Here is a 21,983-nt window from a genome sequence, read left to right on the forward strand (position 1 = left end):
AGAAAAAGCAACAAACGACGCCTAAGCCACGCACTAGAAGAGAAATAATTAAAATTAGAGCAGAAATCAATGAATTAGAAACCAGAAACACAGTAAATCAGATCAACGAAACTAGAAGTTAGTTCTTTGAAAGAATTAATAAGATTGATAAACCACTGGCCAGACTTATCCAAAAGAAAAGAGAAAGGACCCAAATTAATAAAATTATGAATGAAAGGGGAGAGATCACGACTAACACCAAGGAAATAGAAACAATTATTAGAAATTATTATCAACAACTATATGCCAATAAACTGAGCAATCTGGATGAAATGGAGGCCTTCCTGGAAACCTGTAAGCTGCCAAGACTGAAACAGGAAGAAACTGACAACCTGAATAGGCCAATAACCACTAACGAGATTGAAGCAGTGATCAAAAACCTCCCAAAAAAACAAGAGTCCAGGGCCTGATGGATTCCCTGGGGAATTCTACCAAACATTCAAAGAAGAAATAATACCTATTCTCCTGAAGCTGTTTCAAAAAACAGAAACAGAAGAAAAACTTCCAAACTCATTCTATGAGGGCAGCATTACCTTAATCCCCAAACCAGGCAAAGACCCCATCAAAAAGGAGAATTTCAGACCGATATCCCTGATGAATATGGATTCCAAAATCCTCAACAAAATCCTAGCTAATAGGATCCAACAATATATTAAAAGGATCATCCACCACGACCAAGTGGGATTTATCCCCGGGATGCAAGGGTGGTTCAACATTCACAAATCAATGTGATAGAACACATTAATAAGAGGAGGGAGAATCATATGGTCCTCTCAATTGATGCAGAAAAAGCATTTGACAAAATACAACATCCTTTCCTGATTGAAACTCTCCAGAGTACAGGGATAGAGGGAACATTCCTCAAGTTCATAAAATCCATCTATGAAAAACCCACAGCGAATATCATCCTCAATGGGGAAAAGCTGAGAGCCTTTCCCTTAAGATCAGGAACACGTCAAGGATGCCCACTCTCACCACTGTTGTTCAACATAGTACTAGAAGTCCTAGCAACAGCAATCAGACAACAAAAAGAAATAAAAGGTATTCAAATTGGCAAAGAAGAAGTCAAACTCTCTCTCTTTGCAGACGACATGATACTTTATGTGGAAAACCCAAAAGACTCCACCCCCAAATTACTAGAACTCATCCAGCAATTCAGTAATGTGGCAGGATACAAAATCAATGCACAGAAATCAGTTGCTTTCTTATACACTAACAACACAACTGTTGAAAGAGAAATTAAAGAAACGATTCCATTTACAATAGCACCAAAAACCATAAGATACCTCGGAATAAACCTAACCAAAGAGGTAAAGGATCTATACTCTAGGAACTACAAAACACTCATGAAAGAAATTGAAGAAGACACAAAAAGGTGGAAAAATATTCCATGCTCACGGATCAGAAGAATAAACATTGTTAAAATGTCTATGCTACCCAGAGCAATCTATACCTTCAATGCCATCCTGATCAAAATTCCAATGACAATTTTCAAAGTGCTGGAACAAACAATCCTAAAATTTGTATGGAATCAGAAAAGACCCCGAATCACCAAGGAGATGTTGAAAAAGAAAAACAAAGCTGGGGGCATCACGTTGCCCGATTTCAAGCTATATTACAAAGCTGTGATCACCAAGACAGCATGGTACTGGCACAAAAACAGACATACAGACCAATGGAACAGAATACAGAACCCAGACATGGACCCTCAACTCTATGGTCAAATAATCTTTGACAAAGCAGGAAAAAACATGCAATGGAAAAAAGACAGTCTCTTCAATAAATGGTGCTGGGAAAATTGGACAGCCACATGCAGAAGAATGAAACTCAACCATTCTCTAACACCATTCACAAAGATAAACTCAAAGTGGATGAAAGACCTCAATGTGAGACAGGAATCCATCAAAATCCTAGAGGAGAACATAGGCGGTAACCTCTTTGACATCGGCCACAGCAACTTCTTTCAAGATACATCTCCAAAAGCTAGTGAAACAAAAGCAAAAATGAACTTTGGGGACTTCATCAAGATAAAAAGCTTCTGCACAGCAAAGGAAACAGTCAACCAAACAAAGAGGCAACCCACAGAATGGGAGAAGATATTTGCAAATGACACTACAGATAAAGGGCTGGTATCCAAGATCTATAAAGAATTCCTCAAACCCAACACCCAAAAAAACAAATAATCAAGTCAAAAAGTGGGCAGAAGAGATGAACAGACACTTCTCTGAAAAAGACATACAAATGGCTAACAGACACATGAAAAAATGTTCATCATCATTAGCCATCAGGGAAATCCAAATCAAAACCACATGAGATACCACCTTACACCACTTAGAATGGCAAAAATGGACAGGGAAAGAAACAACAAATGTTGGAGAGGTTGTGGAGAAAGGGGAACCCTCTTACACTGTTGGTGGGAATGCAAGTTGGTACAGCCACTTTGGAAAACAGTGTGGAGGTTCCTCAAAAAATTAAAAATAGAGCTACCCTATGACCCAGCAATTGCACTACTGGGTATTTACCCCAAAGACACAGATGTAGTGAAAAGAAGGGCCACATGCACCCCAATGTTCATAGCAGCAATGTCCACAATAGCCAAACTGTGGAAAGAGCCGAGATGCCCTTCAACAGATGAATGGATAAAGATGTGTTCCATATATACAATGGAATATTACTCAGCCATCAGAAAAGATGAATACCCAACTTTTACATCAACATGGATGGGACTGGAGGAGATTATGCTAAGTGAAATAAGTCAAGCAGAGAAAGTCAATTATCATATGGTTTCACTTATTTGTGGAACATGAGGAATAATATGGAGGACATTAGGAGAAGGAAGGGTAAAATGGGGGGGGGGAATTGGAGGGAGAGATGAACCATGAGAGATTATGGACCTGAGAAACAAACAGGGTTTTAGAGGTGAGGGGGGAGGGGGGATTGGTTAGCCCGGTGATGGGTATTACGGAGGGCACATACTGCATGGAGCACTGGGTGTTATATGAAAACAATGGATCGTGGATCACTACATCAAAAACTAATGATGTAATGTATGGTGACTAACATAACATAATAAAATTAAAAAAAAAGATTTTATTTATTTGTCGGAGAGAGACAGCAAGAGAGAGAGAGCACAAGCAGGGGGAGCAGCAGGCAGAGGGAAAAGCAGGCTCCCTGCTGAGCAAGGAGCCCAACGCAGGGCTCAATCCCAGGACCCCGGGATCCTGACCTGAGCCAAAGGCAGACGCTTAACTGACTGAGCCACCCAGGTGCCTCAAAATATTTTTATCACATCACAAAAAAACCCTGTAATTTTTAGGTCTAACCACCCCAATTCCCCAGGCGCCCCGCAAAGTGAGTTTCTACATATCGAACCCACGTTTGCCACTCTAGCTTGGCTAACTGCCAGGTTTCCTCACAGAAACCCTGGTAGCCTTATATTTCCACTGGACATTGATAATTTGCTAAGGATAATGACAGTGCTTCTTCGCCTCTATTTCCCTGCTCCCATGAAGATGGAGATTCTTCTCCAGGAAAGATCCTATTATTTGGTGTACATGCAAAATGCCCCCAGTTCTGATACAACATTTAACAGGAAATGAACCAGCCTTCTTCAGAATTACCCTATCAGTGATGTGAAACAGTTTCAGCTATAAGAGGCATAAAGAAATGAAATGAGGAACAACAGCAGTACTATCAAATGGGACACAGCCATAGCAAAGCAAAAGAAAAAACGACTACCTAGATTTTCCCAATTCTTTTCCAGTTGCGTATTCTGAAAAGAAGAAAAAGAAATTCTTCCGCACTTTATTCTGTAGGAAATGAGGATGACTCATCTTTCACGAGTTTTCACTTCTACTTAACATTTCTCACATCATTTTCCTTTTATTTTAATGCAAGCAATACACATCTTTAAACAGTTTTAAATTCCCAAAGTCCCATACTTTTATTTCTACCACTTTATTATCTTCCTGTATTGGTTCCAGACCTTGACTTCCTACCTCATCCCCTCCCCACACGCAATTTCATGCAAATAACTTCCTACATTGTTATCACTCAAATTCTGAGTAAAATCATCAATATAAGAGCAGTACTTTGTATAGTGAGATGATGAAGGCAAGAGATAGAGTTGGTCTTATTTTGTTTTTGGAGAAAAGGATATTTTCTGACTTTATTGTAGAAAGTCACTCCGAGTTGTCAAAAGATATACCTCCCCGGCACTCACCTGTTATTCTCAAAGTATATTTGGCACCAATCTGCTACTCCATCTATCTCTGGATTTTTTTTCTCAGAGCAGCTATGAGGATTCCAATCACAGCCATGGAAGGTAGCACAGCATGAACTGGGAATGGCAATGTAAAAGAGTCAATCTCTACAGAAAGATTAGACACTGCTTGATATTATGGACCCCAAGTAGCCAACCATAAAAAAGGTTCCATGTTCTAAGAATCAGAAATAGCAATTTCCTTGAGGGAATACCCAGCTTTGGACTGAGTCGGGAGTTAATTTCCTATAATCACAGCCAAGGGACTAAAGAAAGCACAGTGAAACCGACTACCTCAGATTTAAGAAGTCCCCTTACTCAAATTTGTAGATGACTATAGTCCAGAGCTATTAGAGTGTTTATCTTCCTCCTGTTTATCAATAAGCAGATACTTAGTCCTATCTTGACTGGGGTATTTACATACACGTTCTTTAGGAAGATGACAGCATTAATACAAATATTTAGAAGATATGTAGGAACATAATCAAATGTTCAACACTTTGAGTATTTATACCATACACATATCAAGGGCCAGTACATTCTAGGGGATAAACCGCAGTGTTCAAAAGGCAGTAGATAGGGAGGTATTAGCACTCCTCGTATTACTCTAGGTGGAGTTTGAAGTTATTTGAATCATAGTCTAGTGAAGAAAATGATGAGAAAAGAACATATCATGCATGAAAATCATGGGAGAAGGTTCACAGGTATAAAAAATATGGCAATCTTATAGGGGGTGCTGACACTCAGGAGGAAGATTTTAGACATCACCCATAGTGAAATAGGAAGACTCTTTAGGATAAGAATCACATGAACAAAAGGAAGATAATTTCTTCTTAAAGGATTCACTTTAAAGAGCTCCCCTAACAGTTAAGGAGGCACTAAATTTGCTAGGAAGATAATAAAACATTTTAATTCTATTAACAAAAAGAGATTTGGGGGGGTGCCTGGGTGGCTCAGTAGGTTAAGCATCTGCCTTCAGCTCAGGTCACAGTCCCGGCATCCTGGGATCAAGCCCCATGTCAGGCTCTCTGCTCAGCGAGGAGTGTGCTTCTCCCTCTCCCTCTGCCCCTCCCCCCGCTCATGTGCGCACACACTCTCTCTCTCTCAAATAAATAAATAAAATCTATAAAAAAAGAGATTTGGTGTTCAGTTCACTTTTCATATTTGAACAACATGATTTTTTTATTTTTGCTTCTTGCAAATTATTTTATTTTTTTTGATGTAGTGAGCCACGATTCATTGTTTTCGTATAACACCCAGTGCTCCATGCAGTACATGCCCTCCTTAATACCCAGCACCGATTTTTTATGGTCTTGAAGAAAAAGATTGATAAAGACTCAAGAGTAGACTGAACCTGAATATGGGTCTGGGGAAGAGATAGCTACTTAAAGCCAAAGGTCCCTAGAACTGTCATCTGCATACAGACCCCCACGTGCTTCTCCAGTACGAGGCAGTGACGCCACTTGCAGCATCTTGGTGACGATCTCAAAGGAAAACACGCACCAGGTCACATCAAAAAGATTCCTAGGGAAAGAAATACAAGGGAAGCTGAGTAACAGAGGCATCAAACAAAAATGGTGAGGGTTCATAGCTGTTCGTGACATTATAGTAGCTAGTTCAGATGAGTACAGAAATGAGACTAGTAATGATAGCTAACATATGAATACTTACTCGTGCCAGGCACAGCAGAGCATGTGCTCTCTATTAGTTAATCATCATCCCAACAACCTCATGAAGTAATTATACCCATATTACAGATGAGGAAATTGAGGTTCACAGACACACAACTAAAATAATGTCAGAGTTGGCATTTAAACCTAAGGTTTCTAAATCTTAGTTTATGCTGTTAAATTACCTCCAATCGTGAACTATCATTCAGCAGAAAATTGGATTATGACCCTTCCGGCTTTCTCTTCTTCTTTGGTCTTGTTAACCACCTCCTACACATACATACCCTTCCAAATGAGTTTTTATTGGCTACTACAATCTATTAGACCTTTCATATTCTGGAAGACATCTTGATTTACTAAAAGGAACCACAGCTCTTTGGATGACTGATTCTCCAACGGCTAAGGCAGGGAATATACAAAATAGGCATCCTGTAGTGTAAGAAAGTAAGGAAAGTGCACAAAAAACACAACAGTGGGGGCATGCCAAAGGGACATGGGCACCAACATGGAGCTTCCAGGGGACAAAGCTGAAACAGTCTTTTTTTTTTTTTTTAAGTCTGTCAGTCTTTTTTTTTAAGGTTTTATTTATTTTATTTGACAGAGAGAGACAGAGATAGTAACAGAGACAGAGAGAGAGAGCATGAGTGGGGAGGAGAGGGAGAAGCAGGCTCCCTGATGCGGGGCTCAATCCCAGGACCCTGGGATCACGACCTGAGCCGAAGGCAGATGCTTAACCGACTGAGCCACCCAGGCACCCCAAAGCTGAAACAATCTGAGAAACAAATAATTCTTCCTACAGAATTCCTACAGAAGAATGCTAAATAATTTATGTAGCTTCTCACCCTCCAGGAAGTAGAACTTAATTTTTCCCAACCCTTCTTAACTGTGGTATATAAAGTGGAAAAAGTAAGTTTACAGAGCAGAAACCTGGCAAACATTACCTTGGCCAGCTGATCAAGGCCTTGACATGACATGATAAAAATGGTCTTCCTCCCAAACACCCATAACCCAGTCTAATCATGAGAAAAGCCATCAGACAAATTCCAACTGAGGCACAGTCTACAAAATACCTGAGTGGTACTCCTCAATACTGTCAAGGTCATCAAAACAAAGAAATTCTGTGAAACTGCCACAGTCAACAGGAGCCAAAGGAGACATGACAACAATGTAATATGGTATCCTAGACTGGGTCCTAGAATAGAAAAAAAAATATAAGTTAAAAGTAAGAAAATCTGAATAAAGTATAGACTTCAGTTAAGAATAATATATCAGTATTGGTTCATTAATTGTAACAAATAGAGCATACTAATCTAACATGTTGATAAAAGGGACAACTGTGTAGGGCAGAGGGTGGGTGGATATGGGAGCTCTCTGTACTATCTTTGCACTTTTCTGGTAAATCTAAAATTATTCTAAAATAGAAAGTTTATTTTAAAAAAAAATCACAAAACTTGGAGAAAGAAATACAGTCAAATCCCAGCCTTTATCCTTATTAACTGTGTAACCTTGTACAAGTCACTATCTGAGCTTTGATATCCCTGTTTATAAAATAGATACTCTGTTTTAGGGGACATCTGCAAGTTAGCAGACTAGGAAGCTCTGTTTAGGCCTTCTATCCCCAACCCACACTGACATTTAAAAAAAAAAAAAAAAACTAGAGGAGACAGGGAAGATGACAGAGTAGGAGGATCCTGGGCTCACCTCCTCCAAGACACACCAAGGCAATGACTTCATGTAGTGCAATGCACTCTGAAAATTACCTAAACACTGGAAGAACAGATCCTCCCAAAGCCAATGACATTACCAAAAAAAAAAAAAAAAAAAAAAGGCCATATTGAGAAGAGTAGAAGGGGCAGAGACATAGCCAGGAATCAAATGCCTGCCATGGTGACCCACAAGCAGAAGGTATATCACAGGCATGGAGGTCCTCTCCTTTGAGGAGTGAGGGGATCAAGACCCAGACTGGGCACCCCCCAGCCCTGGGGAACTACACCAAAAGGAAGAGCCTCCATTATGTCTGTCTTTGAAAATCAGCAGGACTTAAAACTGGAAGATTTGGAAATCAGCAGGGCTTGACTCCAGGAGAGCCATGGGGCTTTAGGAAACAGACTTTGCTCTGCGCCCTCTACACTCAGTCTGAGACTCAGCACGGAAACAGCAGTTTGAAAAACACCTGTGTTATACATGAAGGAGATTTACTAATTTTAGGTATGTGCTGGAGACACAGGGATCTCCTGGAACTTTCCCCAGGGACGGGAGTGCTGGTGGGCAGCACCATTTTTCCTGCCCTCCTTCAGTCTAGCTGGCCCAGCACTGGTGGACACCAGTTCTGATGCTCTCCATCTACCTTGCTAGCACTGCTTGCCCTGCCTCAGTCTTCGCCCGCCAGCCCGCCCCGGCAGGAGCCCCTCCAAAGCAACTACTGTGTCACCACGCCTGGCAGGTAGCCCAGCCTGGGACAGGCACCCCTACAAAGTGACTTCTGCCCTGGGAGGAGGGTAGGATTCCTGCCCCATCCAGCAGCATACCCACAGCCACTCTGGCCAGCCCACTCAGCCAGCTGTACCAAGAGACGGTTGCACCCAAGAGCCACCAGCATCTATAGCCCAGCCTCTCAGCCAGCTACAATGGGAACTAATTCCACCTACCAGCACCACCAGCATGCTCGCAGCAGTCACACCAGTCATTGCTGACAACAGGGATGAGGGCCAGCCACGCCCCCGAGTGTACCAGACACAACAGGAGGACATATGAACCCACAGAGGGGACACTCTCACAGTGGCTGGTTCTGTTGACCAGGGAGCCTGCACTACTGGGCATCACAAAATGCCTTCTTCATAAGGCCACTACTTTCAGAACCAGAAAACATAGCTGACCTACCTAATTCAAAGAAACAAACACAGAGACTCAGACAAAATGAGGAGACAGAAGAGTATGTTCTAAACGAAAGAATAACACAAAAATTCAGAAAAAGAACTAAATGAAATGGAGATCAGCAATCTATTTGATAAGGACTTCAGAGTAATGGTCATAAAGATATTCACCAGACTTGAGAGAAGAGTGGATGAACTAAGTGAAAACAGCAACAAAGAGACAGAAAATATGAAAAAGAACCAATTGGAGCTGAAGGATAAAATAACTGAAGTGAAAAATACGCTAGAGAGGGGCGCCTGGGTGGCTCAGTCGTTAAGCATCTGCCTTCAGCTCAGGTCATGATCCTAGGGTCCTGGGATCGAGCCCCTCATCAGGCTCCCTGCTCAGCAGAGGGCCTGCTTCTCCCTCTCCCACTCCCCCTGCTTGTGTTCCTGCTCTCGCTCGCTCTCTCTCTCTGTCAAATAAATAAATAAAATCTTTAAAAAAAGAAAAGAAAAAATATGCTACAGAGAATCAAGAGCAGGTTAAAAAATATAGAAAAACAATCAAGCAATCTGGAAGACAGGGTAGTGGAAAGCACCCAAGCTAAAGAGCAAAAAGGAAAAAGATTTTTTAAAAATGAGGATAGGTTAAGGGACCTCTGAGACAGTATGAAGCATACTAACATTCACATTAGAGAGGGCCCAGAAGGAGAAGACCCAGAGAGAAGGGGGCAGAAAACTTATCTGAAAAAGTAATAGCTAAAATTTCCCTAACCTGGGGAAGGAAAAAGACATCCAGGTCCAGCAAGCTCAGAGAGCCCCAAACAAGACGAACCCAAGGAGGTCCACAGCAAGACACATAATTAAAATGTCAAAAAGTTAAAAATAAAAGGAGACTCCTTAGGGGCACCTGGGTGGCTCAGTCAGTTGGGTATCCACCTCTTGATTTCAGTCAGCTCAGGTCATGATCTCAGGGTTGTGAGACTGAGCCCCATGTCGGCTCTGTGCTCAGCGTAGAGTCTGCTCGGGATTCTCCCTCACCTTCTCTCTTTCCCTTTCCTCTCTCTCTCTCAAATAAATAAATAAAGAGAATCTTTTAAAAACAAGAGAAAAGCAAATAGTTATGTACAAAGAAAATCCCATAACACTATAAGCTGATTTATTAGTGGAAAATCTGTAGGCTAGAAAGGAGTGGCATGTTATATTCAAAGCACTGAAAGGAAAATACCTGCCACCAAGAATACTCAACCCACAAGGTTATCATTCAGAACTGAAGGAGAGAGTTTCCCAGAAACAAAAGATAAAAGTACATCACCACTAAAACTGCCTTATAAGAAGTGTCAAAGGGAATTTTTGAGGTGGAAGAGAGAAAGCCATAACTAGAAGAAAATTATAAAAGGAAAAAAATTCACTGGTAAAAGCAAACCAAGTAAAGGTAGTAAATCAAACACTTATAAAGCTCATATGAAGGTTAAAAGACAAAAGCAGTAAAAACAATTGTATCTACAAAAGTTAGCTAAGGGATGCACAAAATAAAAAAATGTAAAATATGACATCAAATACATACAATGTGGAGTGGGGGAAGTAAAAATGTAGTGTCTTTAGAATGTGTTTGAACTTGAGTGGCCATCAACTTAAGACAGATTGCTATATACACAGGATGTTACATATAAACCTCATGATAACCATAAACAAAAAACCTATAATAGATAACAGAAAAAGTAAAGAGAAAGGAATCCAAGCATAACACTAGAGAAAGTCATCAAATCACAATGAACAGAACAAGAGAAGATGAAAGGAAAAGAGAAGAACTATAAACATAACCAGAAAACAATTAACAAAAATGGTAATAAGTACACACCTGTCAATAATTACTTTGAATGTTAATGGTCTAAATGCTCCAATCAAAAGACACAGGGTGAATTAATGGATAAAAAAACCCAAAACCCATCTATCTATATGCTGCCTACAAGAGACTCACTTCAAACCTAGATACATACAAACTGAAAGTGAAGGAATAGAAAAAGATATTCCAGGAGCGCCTGGGTGGCTCAGTTGGTTGGGCGACTGCCTTCGGCTCAGGTCATGATCTCAGGGTCCTGGGATTGAGCCCCACATCGGGCTCCCTGCTCTGCGGGAAGCCTGCTTCTCCCTCTCCCATTCTCCCTGCTTGTCTTTCCTCTCTCACTGTGTCTCTCTCTGTCAAATAAATAAATAAAATCTTTAAAAAAAAAAAGATATTCCACATAAAGCAAGAAAAAAAAAAGGCTAGGGTAGCAATACCGATATAAGACAAAACAGACTTCAAAGACCATAACAAGAGACAAAAAAGAGCATTACATGATAAAGGGATCAATTCAACAACAGGATATAACAATTATAAATATATATGTACCTAACAGAGGGGCACCTAAACATATAAAGCAAGTATTAACAGACCTAAAGGGAAGCATTAACAGTAATTCAGTAAGAGTAGAGAACAGCCCACATACATCAATGAATCACCCAGAGAGAAAATCAATAAGGAAACCATGGCTTTGAACAACACACTAGACCAGCTGGACTTAACAGATATATACATTCCATCCAAAAATAGCAAAATACACATTCAAGTGCACATGGAACATTCCCCAGCATAAATCACATGTTAGGCAACAAAACAAGTCTCAATAAATTGATGAAGACTGAAATCATATTTATCAAGTATCTTTTCAGACCACAATGGTATGAAACTAGAAAACAATTACAAAAAAAAAAAAAGGGAAAAACACAAACATGTGGAGGCTAAACATGCTACTAAACAACCAATGGGTCAACTACAAAATCAAAGAGGAAATCAAACATACATGGAGACAAATGAAAATGGAAACACAACGGTTCAAAATCTTTGGTACACAGCCCAAGCAGTTTTAAGAGGGAAGTTTACAGTAATACAGGACTACCTCAATATGAAAAATCTCCAACAGTCTAACCTTACACCTAACAGAACCAAAAAAAGCCCAAAGTTAGTAGAAAGAAGGAAAAAATAAAGATCAGAGAAAAATAGAGTCGATCCTTCAACAACATAGGTTTGAACTGAGCAGGGCCACCTACATACAGATTGTGTTTATTCTTTTTCAAGATTATTTATTTATTTATTTGACAGAGAGAGAGAACAAACTGGGGGAGTGGCAGACAGCGAGAGGAGGAAGCAGGCTCTTCACCGAGCAGAAGCTCAATGTGGGGCTCGCTCCCAGGACCTGAGATCATGACCTGAGCTGAAGGCAGACGCTTAACTGACTGAGCCACCCAGGAGCCCCCAGATTTTGTTTTATAAAGTACAGTACTGTAAATGTATTTTCTCTTCCTTATAATTTTCTTAATAACATTTTCTCTTCTTTAGCTTACCTAAATGTAAGAATAGAACACATAAATACAAAATATGTGTCAATCAATTGTTTGTATTCTCAGTAAGGCTTCCAGTCAGCAGTAGGCTATCTGTAGTTAAGTTATGCAGGAGTCAAAAGTTGTATGCAGAGTTTCGACTTGGCAAGGGTTGGTACCCCTAGCCCCCACACCGTTCAAGGATCAACTGTAAATGAAATAGAGCCCAAAAAACAATCGAAAATATAATGAAACTAAGTGCTGGTTTTTTGAAAAGATAAACAAAATTGATAAACCTTTAGCCGCTCATCAAAAAAAAAAAAAAAAAAGAAAACTCAAAATCAGAAATGAAAGAGAAGTTACAACCAACACCAGAGAAATACAAATGCTAAGAGACTACTACAAAAAATTATATGCCAAAAACTGGACAACCCACAAGAAACAGATAAGTTCCTAGAAACATACTCTTCCAAAACTGAATCAGGAAGAAACAGAAAATGTGAACAAACCAATTACTAATAACAATATTGCATCAGTAATCAAAAAAATCCCAGCAAACAAAAGTCCAGGACCAGAGGCTTCACAGGTGAATTCTACCATTTACAGGAGAGTTTAATAACTATCCTTTTCAGGGGCACCTGAGTGGCTCAGTCAGCTAAGCATCTGCCTTTGGCTTGGGTCATGATCCTGGGGTCCTGGGATCAAGCCCCGTGTTGGGCTCCCTGCTCAGCAGGGAGTCTGCTTGTCCCTCTCCCGCTGCCCCTCCTCCTGCTTGTGCTCTCCCCCTCTCTCTCGCAAATAAATAAAAATCTTTTAAAAAAATAACTATCCTTTTCAAACTATTCCAAAAAATAGAAGAGGAAGGAGTATTTTCAAATTCATTCTACAAGGTCAGCACTGCCCTAATACCAAAACCAGACAAAGGCACTACAAAAAAATTTACAGATTAGTAATCTCTGATGGACAAAGATGCAAAAATCCTTAACAAATTATTAGCAAACAAAATTCAACAATACATAAAAGGTTCATTCACCATGATCAAATGGGATTTATTCTAGGGATGTAAGGATGGTTCAGTACCTGCAAACCAATCAACGTGATACTCCATATTAACAAAATAAAGGATAAAAATCATATGATCATCTCAGTAGATGCAAAAAAAGCATTTGACAAAACTCAATATCCATTCAGAATAAAAACTCTTAGGGCGCCTGGGTGGCTCAGTCGGTTAAGCGACTGTCTTCGGCTCAGGTCATGATCCCAGGGTCCTGGGATCGAGTCCCACATCGGGCTCCCTGCTCCGCGGGAAGCCTGCTTCTCCCTCTCCCACTCCCCCTGCTTGTGTTCCCTCTCTCGCTGTCTCTCTCTGTCAAATAAATAAATAAAATCTGGGCGCCTGGGTGGCTCAGTTGGTTAAGCGACTGCCTTCGGCTCAGGTCATGATCCTGGAGTCCCTGGATCGAGTCCCGCATCGGGCTCCCTGCTTGGCAGGGAGCCTGCTTCTGCCTCTGACCCTCCCCCCTCTCATGTGCTCTCTCTCTCTGATTCTCTCTGTCTCAAATAAATAAATAAAATCTTTAAAAAAAAAAATAAAAATAAAAATAAATAAATAAATAAATAAAATCTTAAAAAAAAAAAAACTCTTATAAAAGAGGGTCTGGAGGGAACACATCTCGATAAAGACATTATGTGACAATCCCACAGATAGCATCATAATCAATCATATAAAGCTAAAAGCTTTTCCACTAAGATCAGAAACAGGAAAAGGATGTCCACTCTCATCATTTTTACTCAACATAGTACTGAAGTCCTAGACAGAGCAATCAGACAAAAGAAAAGGATAAAAGGCATCCAAATTGGTAAGGAAGAAGTAAAACTATCACTATTTGCAGATTGCATGGTACTTTACATAAAAAACCCTAAAGATTCCACCAAAAAAAACTATTCAATGTAATAATTGAATTCAATAAATTTGCAGCATACAAAAATATACAGAAATCTGTTGTTTCTATACACTAATAATAAAGTAGCAGAAGGAAAAATTAAGAAAACAATCCAATTTATAACTGTACCAATAAAAATAAAATACCTATGAATAAACTTAACCAAGGAAGTGGACGACCTGTACTCTGAAAACTATAAAACACCGATGAAAGAAATTGAAGACTACACAAAGAAACGGAAAGACATTCCATGCTCATGGTTTGGGAGAAACAATATTGTTAAAATGTCCAAACTACCCAAAGCAATCTACAGATTTAATGCAATCCTTATCAAAATACCAACATTTTTCACATAACTATAACAAATGATACTAAAATTTGCATGGGAACATAAAAGACCCCAAATAGCCAAAAAAGATCTTAAAAAAGAACAAAGCTGGAGGTATAACAATCGCAGATTTTAAGATATACTAGAAAGCTGTAATAATCAAAACAGTATCATACTGGCACAAAAACAGACACATAGATCAATGGAACAGGATAGAAAACCCAGAAATAAACACATGCTTATATGGTCAAATTAACCTAGGACAAAGGAGGCAAGAATATACCATGGGGAAAAGACAATCTCTTCAACAAATGGTGCTGGGAAAACTAGACAGCTACATGCAAAGGAATGAAACTGGACCACTTTCTAATGCCACACACACACACACACACACACACACACACACCCCTCAAAATGGATTAAAAACCTAAATGTGAGACCTGAACCCATAAAACTCCTAGAGGAAAATATAGGCAATGATTTCTCTGACATCAGTTTTAGCAACATTTTTCTAGATATGCCTCCTCCAGCAAGGGAATCAAAAGCAAAATTAAACTATTGGGACTACACCAAAATAAAAAACTTTCGTACAGTGAAGGAAACCATCAACAAAACAAAAAGGCAACCTACTGAATGGGAGAAGATATTTGCAAATGACGTATCTAATAAGCAGTTAATATCCAAAATATATAAAGAACTTACACAATTAAACACCACAAAAACAAAGAATCCAATTAAAAATGGGCAGAAGACACAACAGACATTTTTCCAAAGAAGGCATCCAGATGACCAACAGATACATGAAAAGATGCTCAACATCCCTTATCATCAGAGAAATGCATATCAAAATCACAATGAGATATCACCTCATACCTGTCAGAATGGCTAAAATCAAAAACACAAAAAATAACAAGTTTTAGCGAGAACGTGGAGAAAAAAGGAAACCTCATGCATTACTGGTGGTAATGGAAACTAGTGAAACCACTCTGGAAAACAGTATGAAGGTCCCTCAAAAAATTAAAAATAGAATTACCATATGATCCAGTAATTCCACTACTGGGTATTTAGCCAAAGAAAAGAAAAACACTAATTTGAAAAGATATATGCACACCCTACACCCTATGTTTACTACAGCATTATTTACAACAGCCAAGATATGGATGAAACCCAAATGTCCATCCATAGTTGAGTGAAGAAGATGTGGTATGTGTGTGTACACACATACAACGCAATATTACTTAGCCATAAAAAAGAATGAGATTTTGCCATTTGCAACAACATGGATGGACCCAGAGAATATAAAGCTAAGTGAAAAAAAGTCCGTCAGAGAAAGACAAATACCATATGATTCCACTCATATGTGGAATTTAAGATAAAAAATAGAGGAACAAAAAAAAGGCAATCAAAAAAACAGATTCTTAAATACAGAAAAACTGGTGGTTACCAAGGGAAGACTGGTGGGGGGAGGAGTGAAATAAAGGAGATAAGAGTACACTTATCTTGATGACCAGAGTAACACACAGAATTGTTGAATCCTTATACTGTAATCCTGAAACTCACATATAACACTGCATATTAATTTTACTTAAACATGGACATTTCTAAAGAAGAGTAAACTTAACAAAGGAGGTGCCTTTAATGCCAGAAACTACAAAAGGTAGCTGAAAGAAATTAAGGAATACACAAATAGAAAGATGACATCCCATGTTCATGCGTTGGAAGATTCAATATTGTTATGATGTTAATACCACTGAAAGCAATCTACAAATTCAAAGCAATCCCTATTAAAATCCTAATGACGTTTTTGCAGAAATAGAAAAATCCATCCTAAAATTCATATGGAATCTCAAGGGATTCTGAATAGTCACCATAATCTTGAAAAAGAACAAAGTTGGAGGTCTCACATTTCCTTATTTCAAAACTTACTAAAAGCTACAATAATCAAAACAGTATGGTACTGGTATGAAGACAGACATGCAGATCAATGAAATAGCCCAGAAATAAACCCTCACAGTTATGTTCAAATGATTTTTTTAAAGATTTTATTTATTTATTTGAGAGAGAGAGAGAGAGAGCACAAGAGGAGGGAGGGTCAGAGGGAGAAGCAGACTCCTTGCTAAGCAGGGAGCCCAATGTGGGACTCGATCCCAGGACTCCAGGATCATGATCTGAGCTGAAGGCAGTCGCTTAGCCAACTGAGCCACCCAGGCGCCCTCAAATGATTTTCAATAAGGGTGCCAAGACCATTCACTGGGGGGGAAAAAGCAGTCTTTCCAACAAATGGTGCTGGGACAACTGGATATCCACATGCAAAAGGATAAAGTTGGACCCTTGCCTAAACCATATACAAAAGTTATCTCAGGGTGCCTGGGTGGCTCAGTCAGTTAAGCAACTGCCTTTGGCTCAGGTCATGATCCCAGGACCCGGGGATCGAGCCCCATGTCGGGCTCCCTGCTCAGCAGGGAGTCGGCTTCTCCCTCTGCCCCTCCCCCTGCTTGTGCACTCACGCCCTCTCTCTCTCAAATAAATAAAATCTTTTCAAAAAAGTTATCTCAAATTATCAAAGACCTAAATGTAAGAACTAAACCTATGAAACTCTTATTAGAAAACATAGGAGAAAAGTTTCATGACACTGGATTTGACAAAGATTTCTTGGCTGTAACACCAAATGTATAGGGAACAAATAAAAAATAGGTAAGTTGGAATCCATCAAAATTAAAATCTTTTGTGCATCAAAGGACACTGTCAACAGAGAAAAGGCTACCCATAGAATGGGAAAAAGTATTTGCAAATTATATATCTGATGAGGGATTAGTATCCAGGATAAAAAAAAAGACTCCTACTACAACAAAAACAATCCCATTAAAAAACTGAAAAGGACTTAAATAGACATTTCTCCAGAAAAGATATACAAGAGGCCAACAGCACATGGAAACATGTTCAACCTCACTCATCACTAGGTATGAGATAACAGAAAATACATATATGGGTCTCTGCACCTGGTTCCCCATTTAGAACTCCTAAAACCCTTATAACTTCTAAGTGATAAGAGCATAAGGAGTGTCTCTTATTCTAATATTTGGTCTTTAACCTTGTACCTGATACAGGGCTCCTAAATACCTTGTTATTTCCTAAGTGATAACAGCATTAGGAGTATCTTTTGCCCTAATGAGGCAACTCTGGGTGGGCTCCTAGATGTGGGCTGGTCACCGAATAACTAAGCCATAATTAGATGTTGGAATTTTCAGCCCCACCCTTCATCCTCCAGAGAGGGAAGTGAGGCTGGAAATGGAGTTAATGACTGATCTTGCCTAAGTGATGAAGCCTCCATAAAAATCCCAAAAGTAGGTAGGAGATTCACAGAGCTTCCAGGTAGGTTAACACATCCAGGTACCAGTCAGGTGACACATCCCAACTCCAAAAGGACAGAAGCTCTTGCACTCAGGACCTTCCCAGAGCTCACCTTACATATCTCTTCATTTGGCTATTCAGCTGTATCTTTTATCATATCCTTTAATAAACTGGTAAATGTTAGTAACTGTTTTCCTGAGGTCTGTGAGCTGCTGTAGCAAATTAACTGAACCCAAGGTTATAGCCAATCAGTGAGAAGCACAGGTGACAACCTAAACTTACAATTGGCATCTGAAGTGGGGTAGGGGGAGTCTTGTAGGATTGAACCCTTAACCTGTGGGATCTGACACTATCTCCAGGTGTCAGAATTGAGTTAAATTATAGGACACCCAGCTGGTGTTGCAGAGAATTGTTTGTTGTGGGAAAAAAATCTCCACATATTTGGTGCCCAGAAATGTCAAAAGTAAAGTGTTCTGTGTAAAAGTAAAGGAGGCACACAGGAGAGGAGAACAGTAGGTTTCCCAATATAGTAGTGAAATGCCAATCAAAACCACGATGGAGGGGCACCTCGGTGGCTCAGTTGGGCATCTGCCTTCAGCTCAGGTCATGATATCAGGGTCCTGGGATCAAACCCAACATTGGGCTCCCTGTTCAGCAGGGAGTCTGCTTCTCCCTCTCCCTCTGTCCCTCCCCACTGCTGGTGCTCTCTTGCTCTCTCAAATAAATAAATAAAATATTTAAACAAACACAATGGAATACCACTTCACACCCATTAGGGTGGCTATTATTCCAAAAATAAAAAAGGAAATAACAAATGTTGGTAAGGATGAAATGGGAACCCTGTGCACTGCTGATGGGAATGTAAAATGATGCAGCCACTGTAGAAAACGGTATGGTGATTCCTCGAAAAATCATACATAGAATTACCACATGATCGAGCAATTACACTTCCAGATATGTATGCAAAAGAATTCAAAGCAGGAACTCAAACAGGTATCTGTACTCCCATGTTCATAGCAACATTATTCACAACAGCCAAAAGGTGGAAGCAACCCAAGTGTCCGTTAATGGACGAGTGGCTAACCAAATTTTCATGTGTACATACAATGGAATATTATTCAGCCTTAGAAAGGAAGGAAATTCTAACACACACTACAACATAGATGAACCTTGAAGGCACTATGCTAAGCAAAATAAACCAGTCACAAAAGTAAAAATAGAGTGTTAAGATTCCACTTATATGAGGTACCTAAAATAGTCAAATTCATAGACACAGAGAGTAACATGGTGGTTGCCAGGAGCTGGCGGGAGGGAATATGGGGGATTAATGTTTAATGGATACGGAGTTCCCATTTGGGAAAATAAAGAAGTTCTGAAGATGGATAATGATGATGGTTGCACAATGTGAATATACTTAGAGCCACTGAACTGTACGCTTAAAAATGGTTAAAATGGTATATTTTGCTATGTATACTTTGCTATAATAAAAATATAGAGAGCACACTAAAACAATCTCCCAAGTGTTGTGAGACTGAAGACCTATGTAGAAAAGCTTTGTAATCTACACAGCCCTTCACAAATACTAGCTCTTTTTAATCATTATCACCCTGTTTACCCCAACCTGATACCATTATCCACATGTTCTGTCCAGCCATGTTCACCCAGCAGCACACTGTTGGAGTGTAAGTGTGGTACAGTGATAGCCACCTTCGTTTTGCTAAACCCTGGATTTCACGTGTCCCTGCAACAGTCTCCCAGAGTTCTGGTCCTGAAACAGAACAAGCCCCCCAAAAGACATAAGTTTTAGACAAGCCTGATTGGAGTCTCGAGAAAAAACTCAGAGACTTCCTCCTCTTACCCAGTTTTCCCCAATGCTTGGTTTGAAAGCAGTCCTCATTCAGCAGCAAGAGGTCACCATGCCATTGCCAAGAACAAGGAAAATCTTCTTCCAATTCAGCTGACCAACTAACTCCCTGGCCTGCTACCATGCAATGTATCTCATAAGACAGCCCTTGAGCAGGTGAACAATCGGGAACCTTCCGGATTCTAGGAAACAAATATAGGAAATGTATTCGTTGAGCATGAATTGAGAATAGAAGTACTTAGATAAGAAATAAAAAATGAGGGGCACCTGGGTGGCTCAGTTGGTTGTCTGCCTTTGTCTCAGGTCATGATCCCAGAGTCCTGGGATCGAGCCCCACGTTGGTCTCCCTGATCAGAGGGGAGTCTGCTTGTCCCTCTTCCTCTGCCCCTGCTCTCTCTCACTCACTCTCTCTCAAATAAATAAAATCTTTAAAAAAAAAAAAAGAAATAAAAAATGAAAATGCTAAAATCAAAAAACCAGAATGACCAGCTTTGATGGACTGCACAATTCTCGATATTGTAGCCTCAGAGCTGAACCCTCAAATACTCACAGAAAGTATAAATATTGCTGCAGAACAGGTATGATAATGCAGTAGTGCAAAACTTAGGAATGTTTCTTTCTGGAAAGCAAGCCAATTGGAACCTACATCCAGATACTGACCAGGATCTGTGTCAGCATTCAGGTGCTCTCTGAGAGCCCCAAGTTTCCTTAGCTATTACAGGTGCTGCTCATTGAGAATCTCTCCAAACATGGATAATGCTACAGTGCCATCTGGAATCTTCTTCATGCAGTGATGTATATCCAGGGGTTGCTGCCTTTGCAGATAGTCCCTGGAGACCAATGAGGGCTTTTATTCCATGGCTCTTTGAGGAACTTAAAATGTAGATCAAACATGAAGTAGTACTTACCCCAGCCTTGGAAGTTTGACCTTCTATGGCCAAGTCTCTGTGCCCTCACAATCTTGAATGTCTTTGCTTGCTTCATTTATACCTTATCCAAGATTCTTAGTATCATCAACCAGACTAAATAACAACTGTTTTCCACAGAACTTTCTGCCAGTGCCCCACAAATCTTGACTGTGGTTTCCCAAATTCTTTGATTCTCCACAACGCACCCTTTCTCTTCTGTACAATTCCCCCAAATAACACTTATTCTAAATATAGTTCCACTTGTGTAGAAATGCATCTTTCCTAGTTTTCCCCCCACCTCTGCATACTGCACCTATGTTGTTAACTGAGGTTCAGTCATAACACCTACAACAACAGCATCAGACGCCCTATCTTCTGTCTTCATTTTGTTATAACCTATAGGCTAAAGATACGTATCACTCCAAGATTGCTACAGTGAAGGAAAACGACTCTGAGGGACAAGAGGCACTGAGGCAGGAGTCACTAGCACGGGGCCTATAAATGAAACCCAAATATACAAAAGCTTACGAAACATCCCCTGCACACACCTCCTCTTTTATAACCAGTAGAGTGAGGTTTGAAGAGAACCAACAATCCATTCTCTACAAACGCCCATTCAGGTTTCGCATGGCACTGGTTATAGGTGCCTCGACCTATTCTTGGGTGGTTCATTGTTATAAGCCACCAGCCTAGGGTCACCAAGTCAGATGCTCTAAGTTCTTTTCCAAAAATGGTAATAAAACATGTTGAGTCACTCATATTCCCTCAGTTATACTGGGAGGCAACAGCTACAGCAGTTAAACATTCAGTCTCCGAGCCAAAGCAATCTGAGTTCAAATCATGCTTTAGCCGCTTGTTGAGTACCAGCAGTCAATGATCTTTTCTGAGAATCCCGTAGCGACGCCCTCCGCCAGCTCGCTCCCTCACCACCAAACGCATGGAGCCCAGGGGCTACACAAGAGCAGACAGGGGTCTGTTCTCCCTTTACCTCCCCATCTCCTCGGCTATGGTGACGCCTTGAATTTGAGCGCTCCGCAGTCTCTCATTCCCTAGACTGCCACGACTCTCTCTCCTCATGTTGCTTGGTACACTCCAGCTTTCACAAACAGGCACGCTGCTGGGGCGGGACCAAGCACTTTCCCTCCCCAACAGGGCGGAACTAAAATGAAAGGGCCAAGGTTGTTAGCGAATGACTTCCCTATTACCATGGTAAAGCGGCTGCCGCCATCTTTATTGTGATCGATGATTCCTCGTGTTGGTCTAAGAAAAAATGAATAATAAGGGATTCTACAGACTAAAATCCTGCAAGTTAGTCCGGCGCCGCCCTACTCTAGGTCGGAACGGAGTTCTCTTCCGGCCGCAGCCCAGCCCGGAGTGGTTAGCTCTTCGGGACAGAGCGTG

At 40.3% G+C, this 21,983-nt stretch overlaps 1 protein-coding gene across 1 annotated transcript; it reads right to left on the reverse strand.

Annotated features, from left to right (window-relative positions):
- Nucleotides 1-4,387: 4,387 nt before the first annotated feature.
- LOC123848213 (tRNA wybutosine-synthesizing protein 2 homolog) lies at nucleotides 4,388-21,746 on the reverse strand. The gene is made up of 5 exons (XM_064574340.1): nucleotides 21,571-21,746; nucleotides 19,669-19,856; nucleotides 19,432-19,578; nucleotides 7,041-7,162; nucleotides 4,388-5,824 (listed from the first exon to the last, which is right to left on the reverse strand). The coding sequence occupies exons 1-5, from the start codon at nucleotides 21,657-21,659 to the stop codon at nucleotides 5,813-5,815; spliced, it is 558 nt and encodes a 185-aa protein (XP_064430410.1). The 5' UTR covers nucleotides 21,660-21,746; the 3' UTR covers nucleotides 4,388-5,812.
- Nucleotides 21,747-21,983: the final 237 nt, after the last annotated feature.

The sequence above is a fragment of the Mirounga angustirostris genome, unplaced genomic scaffold, assembly GCF_029215605.1.
Source record: "Mirounga angustirostris isolate CCGP_5_RB_7025 unplaced genomic scaffold, mMirAng1.0.hap1 SCAF_11, whole genome shotgun sequence".
Taxonomy (NCBI): Eukaryota; Metazoa; Chordata; class Mammalia; order Carnivora; family Phocidae; genus Mirounga; species Mirounga angustirostris.

Coding starts and splice junctions, on each gene's coding strand:
- LOC123848213 (XM_064574340.1), bottom strand. CDS start 21,659: ATGAGGAGAGAGAGTCGTGGCAGTCTAGGGAATGAGAGACTGCGGAGC. Junction 19,857..21,570: donor ATAGCCGAGGAGATGGGGAG/GTAAAGGGAGAA, acceptor TTTGTTTCCTAG/AATCCGGAAGGTTCCCGATT. Junction 19,579..19,668: donor CAAGCATTGGGGAAAACTGG/GTAAGAGGAGGA, acceptor GTTCTGTTTCAG/GACCAGAACTCTGGGAGACT.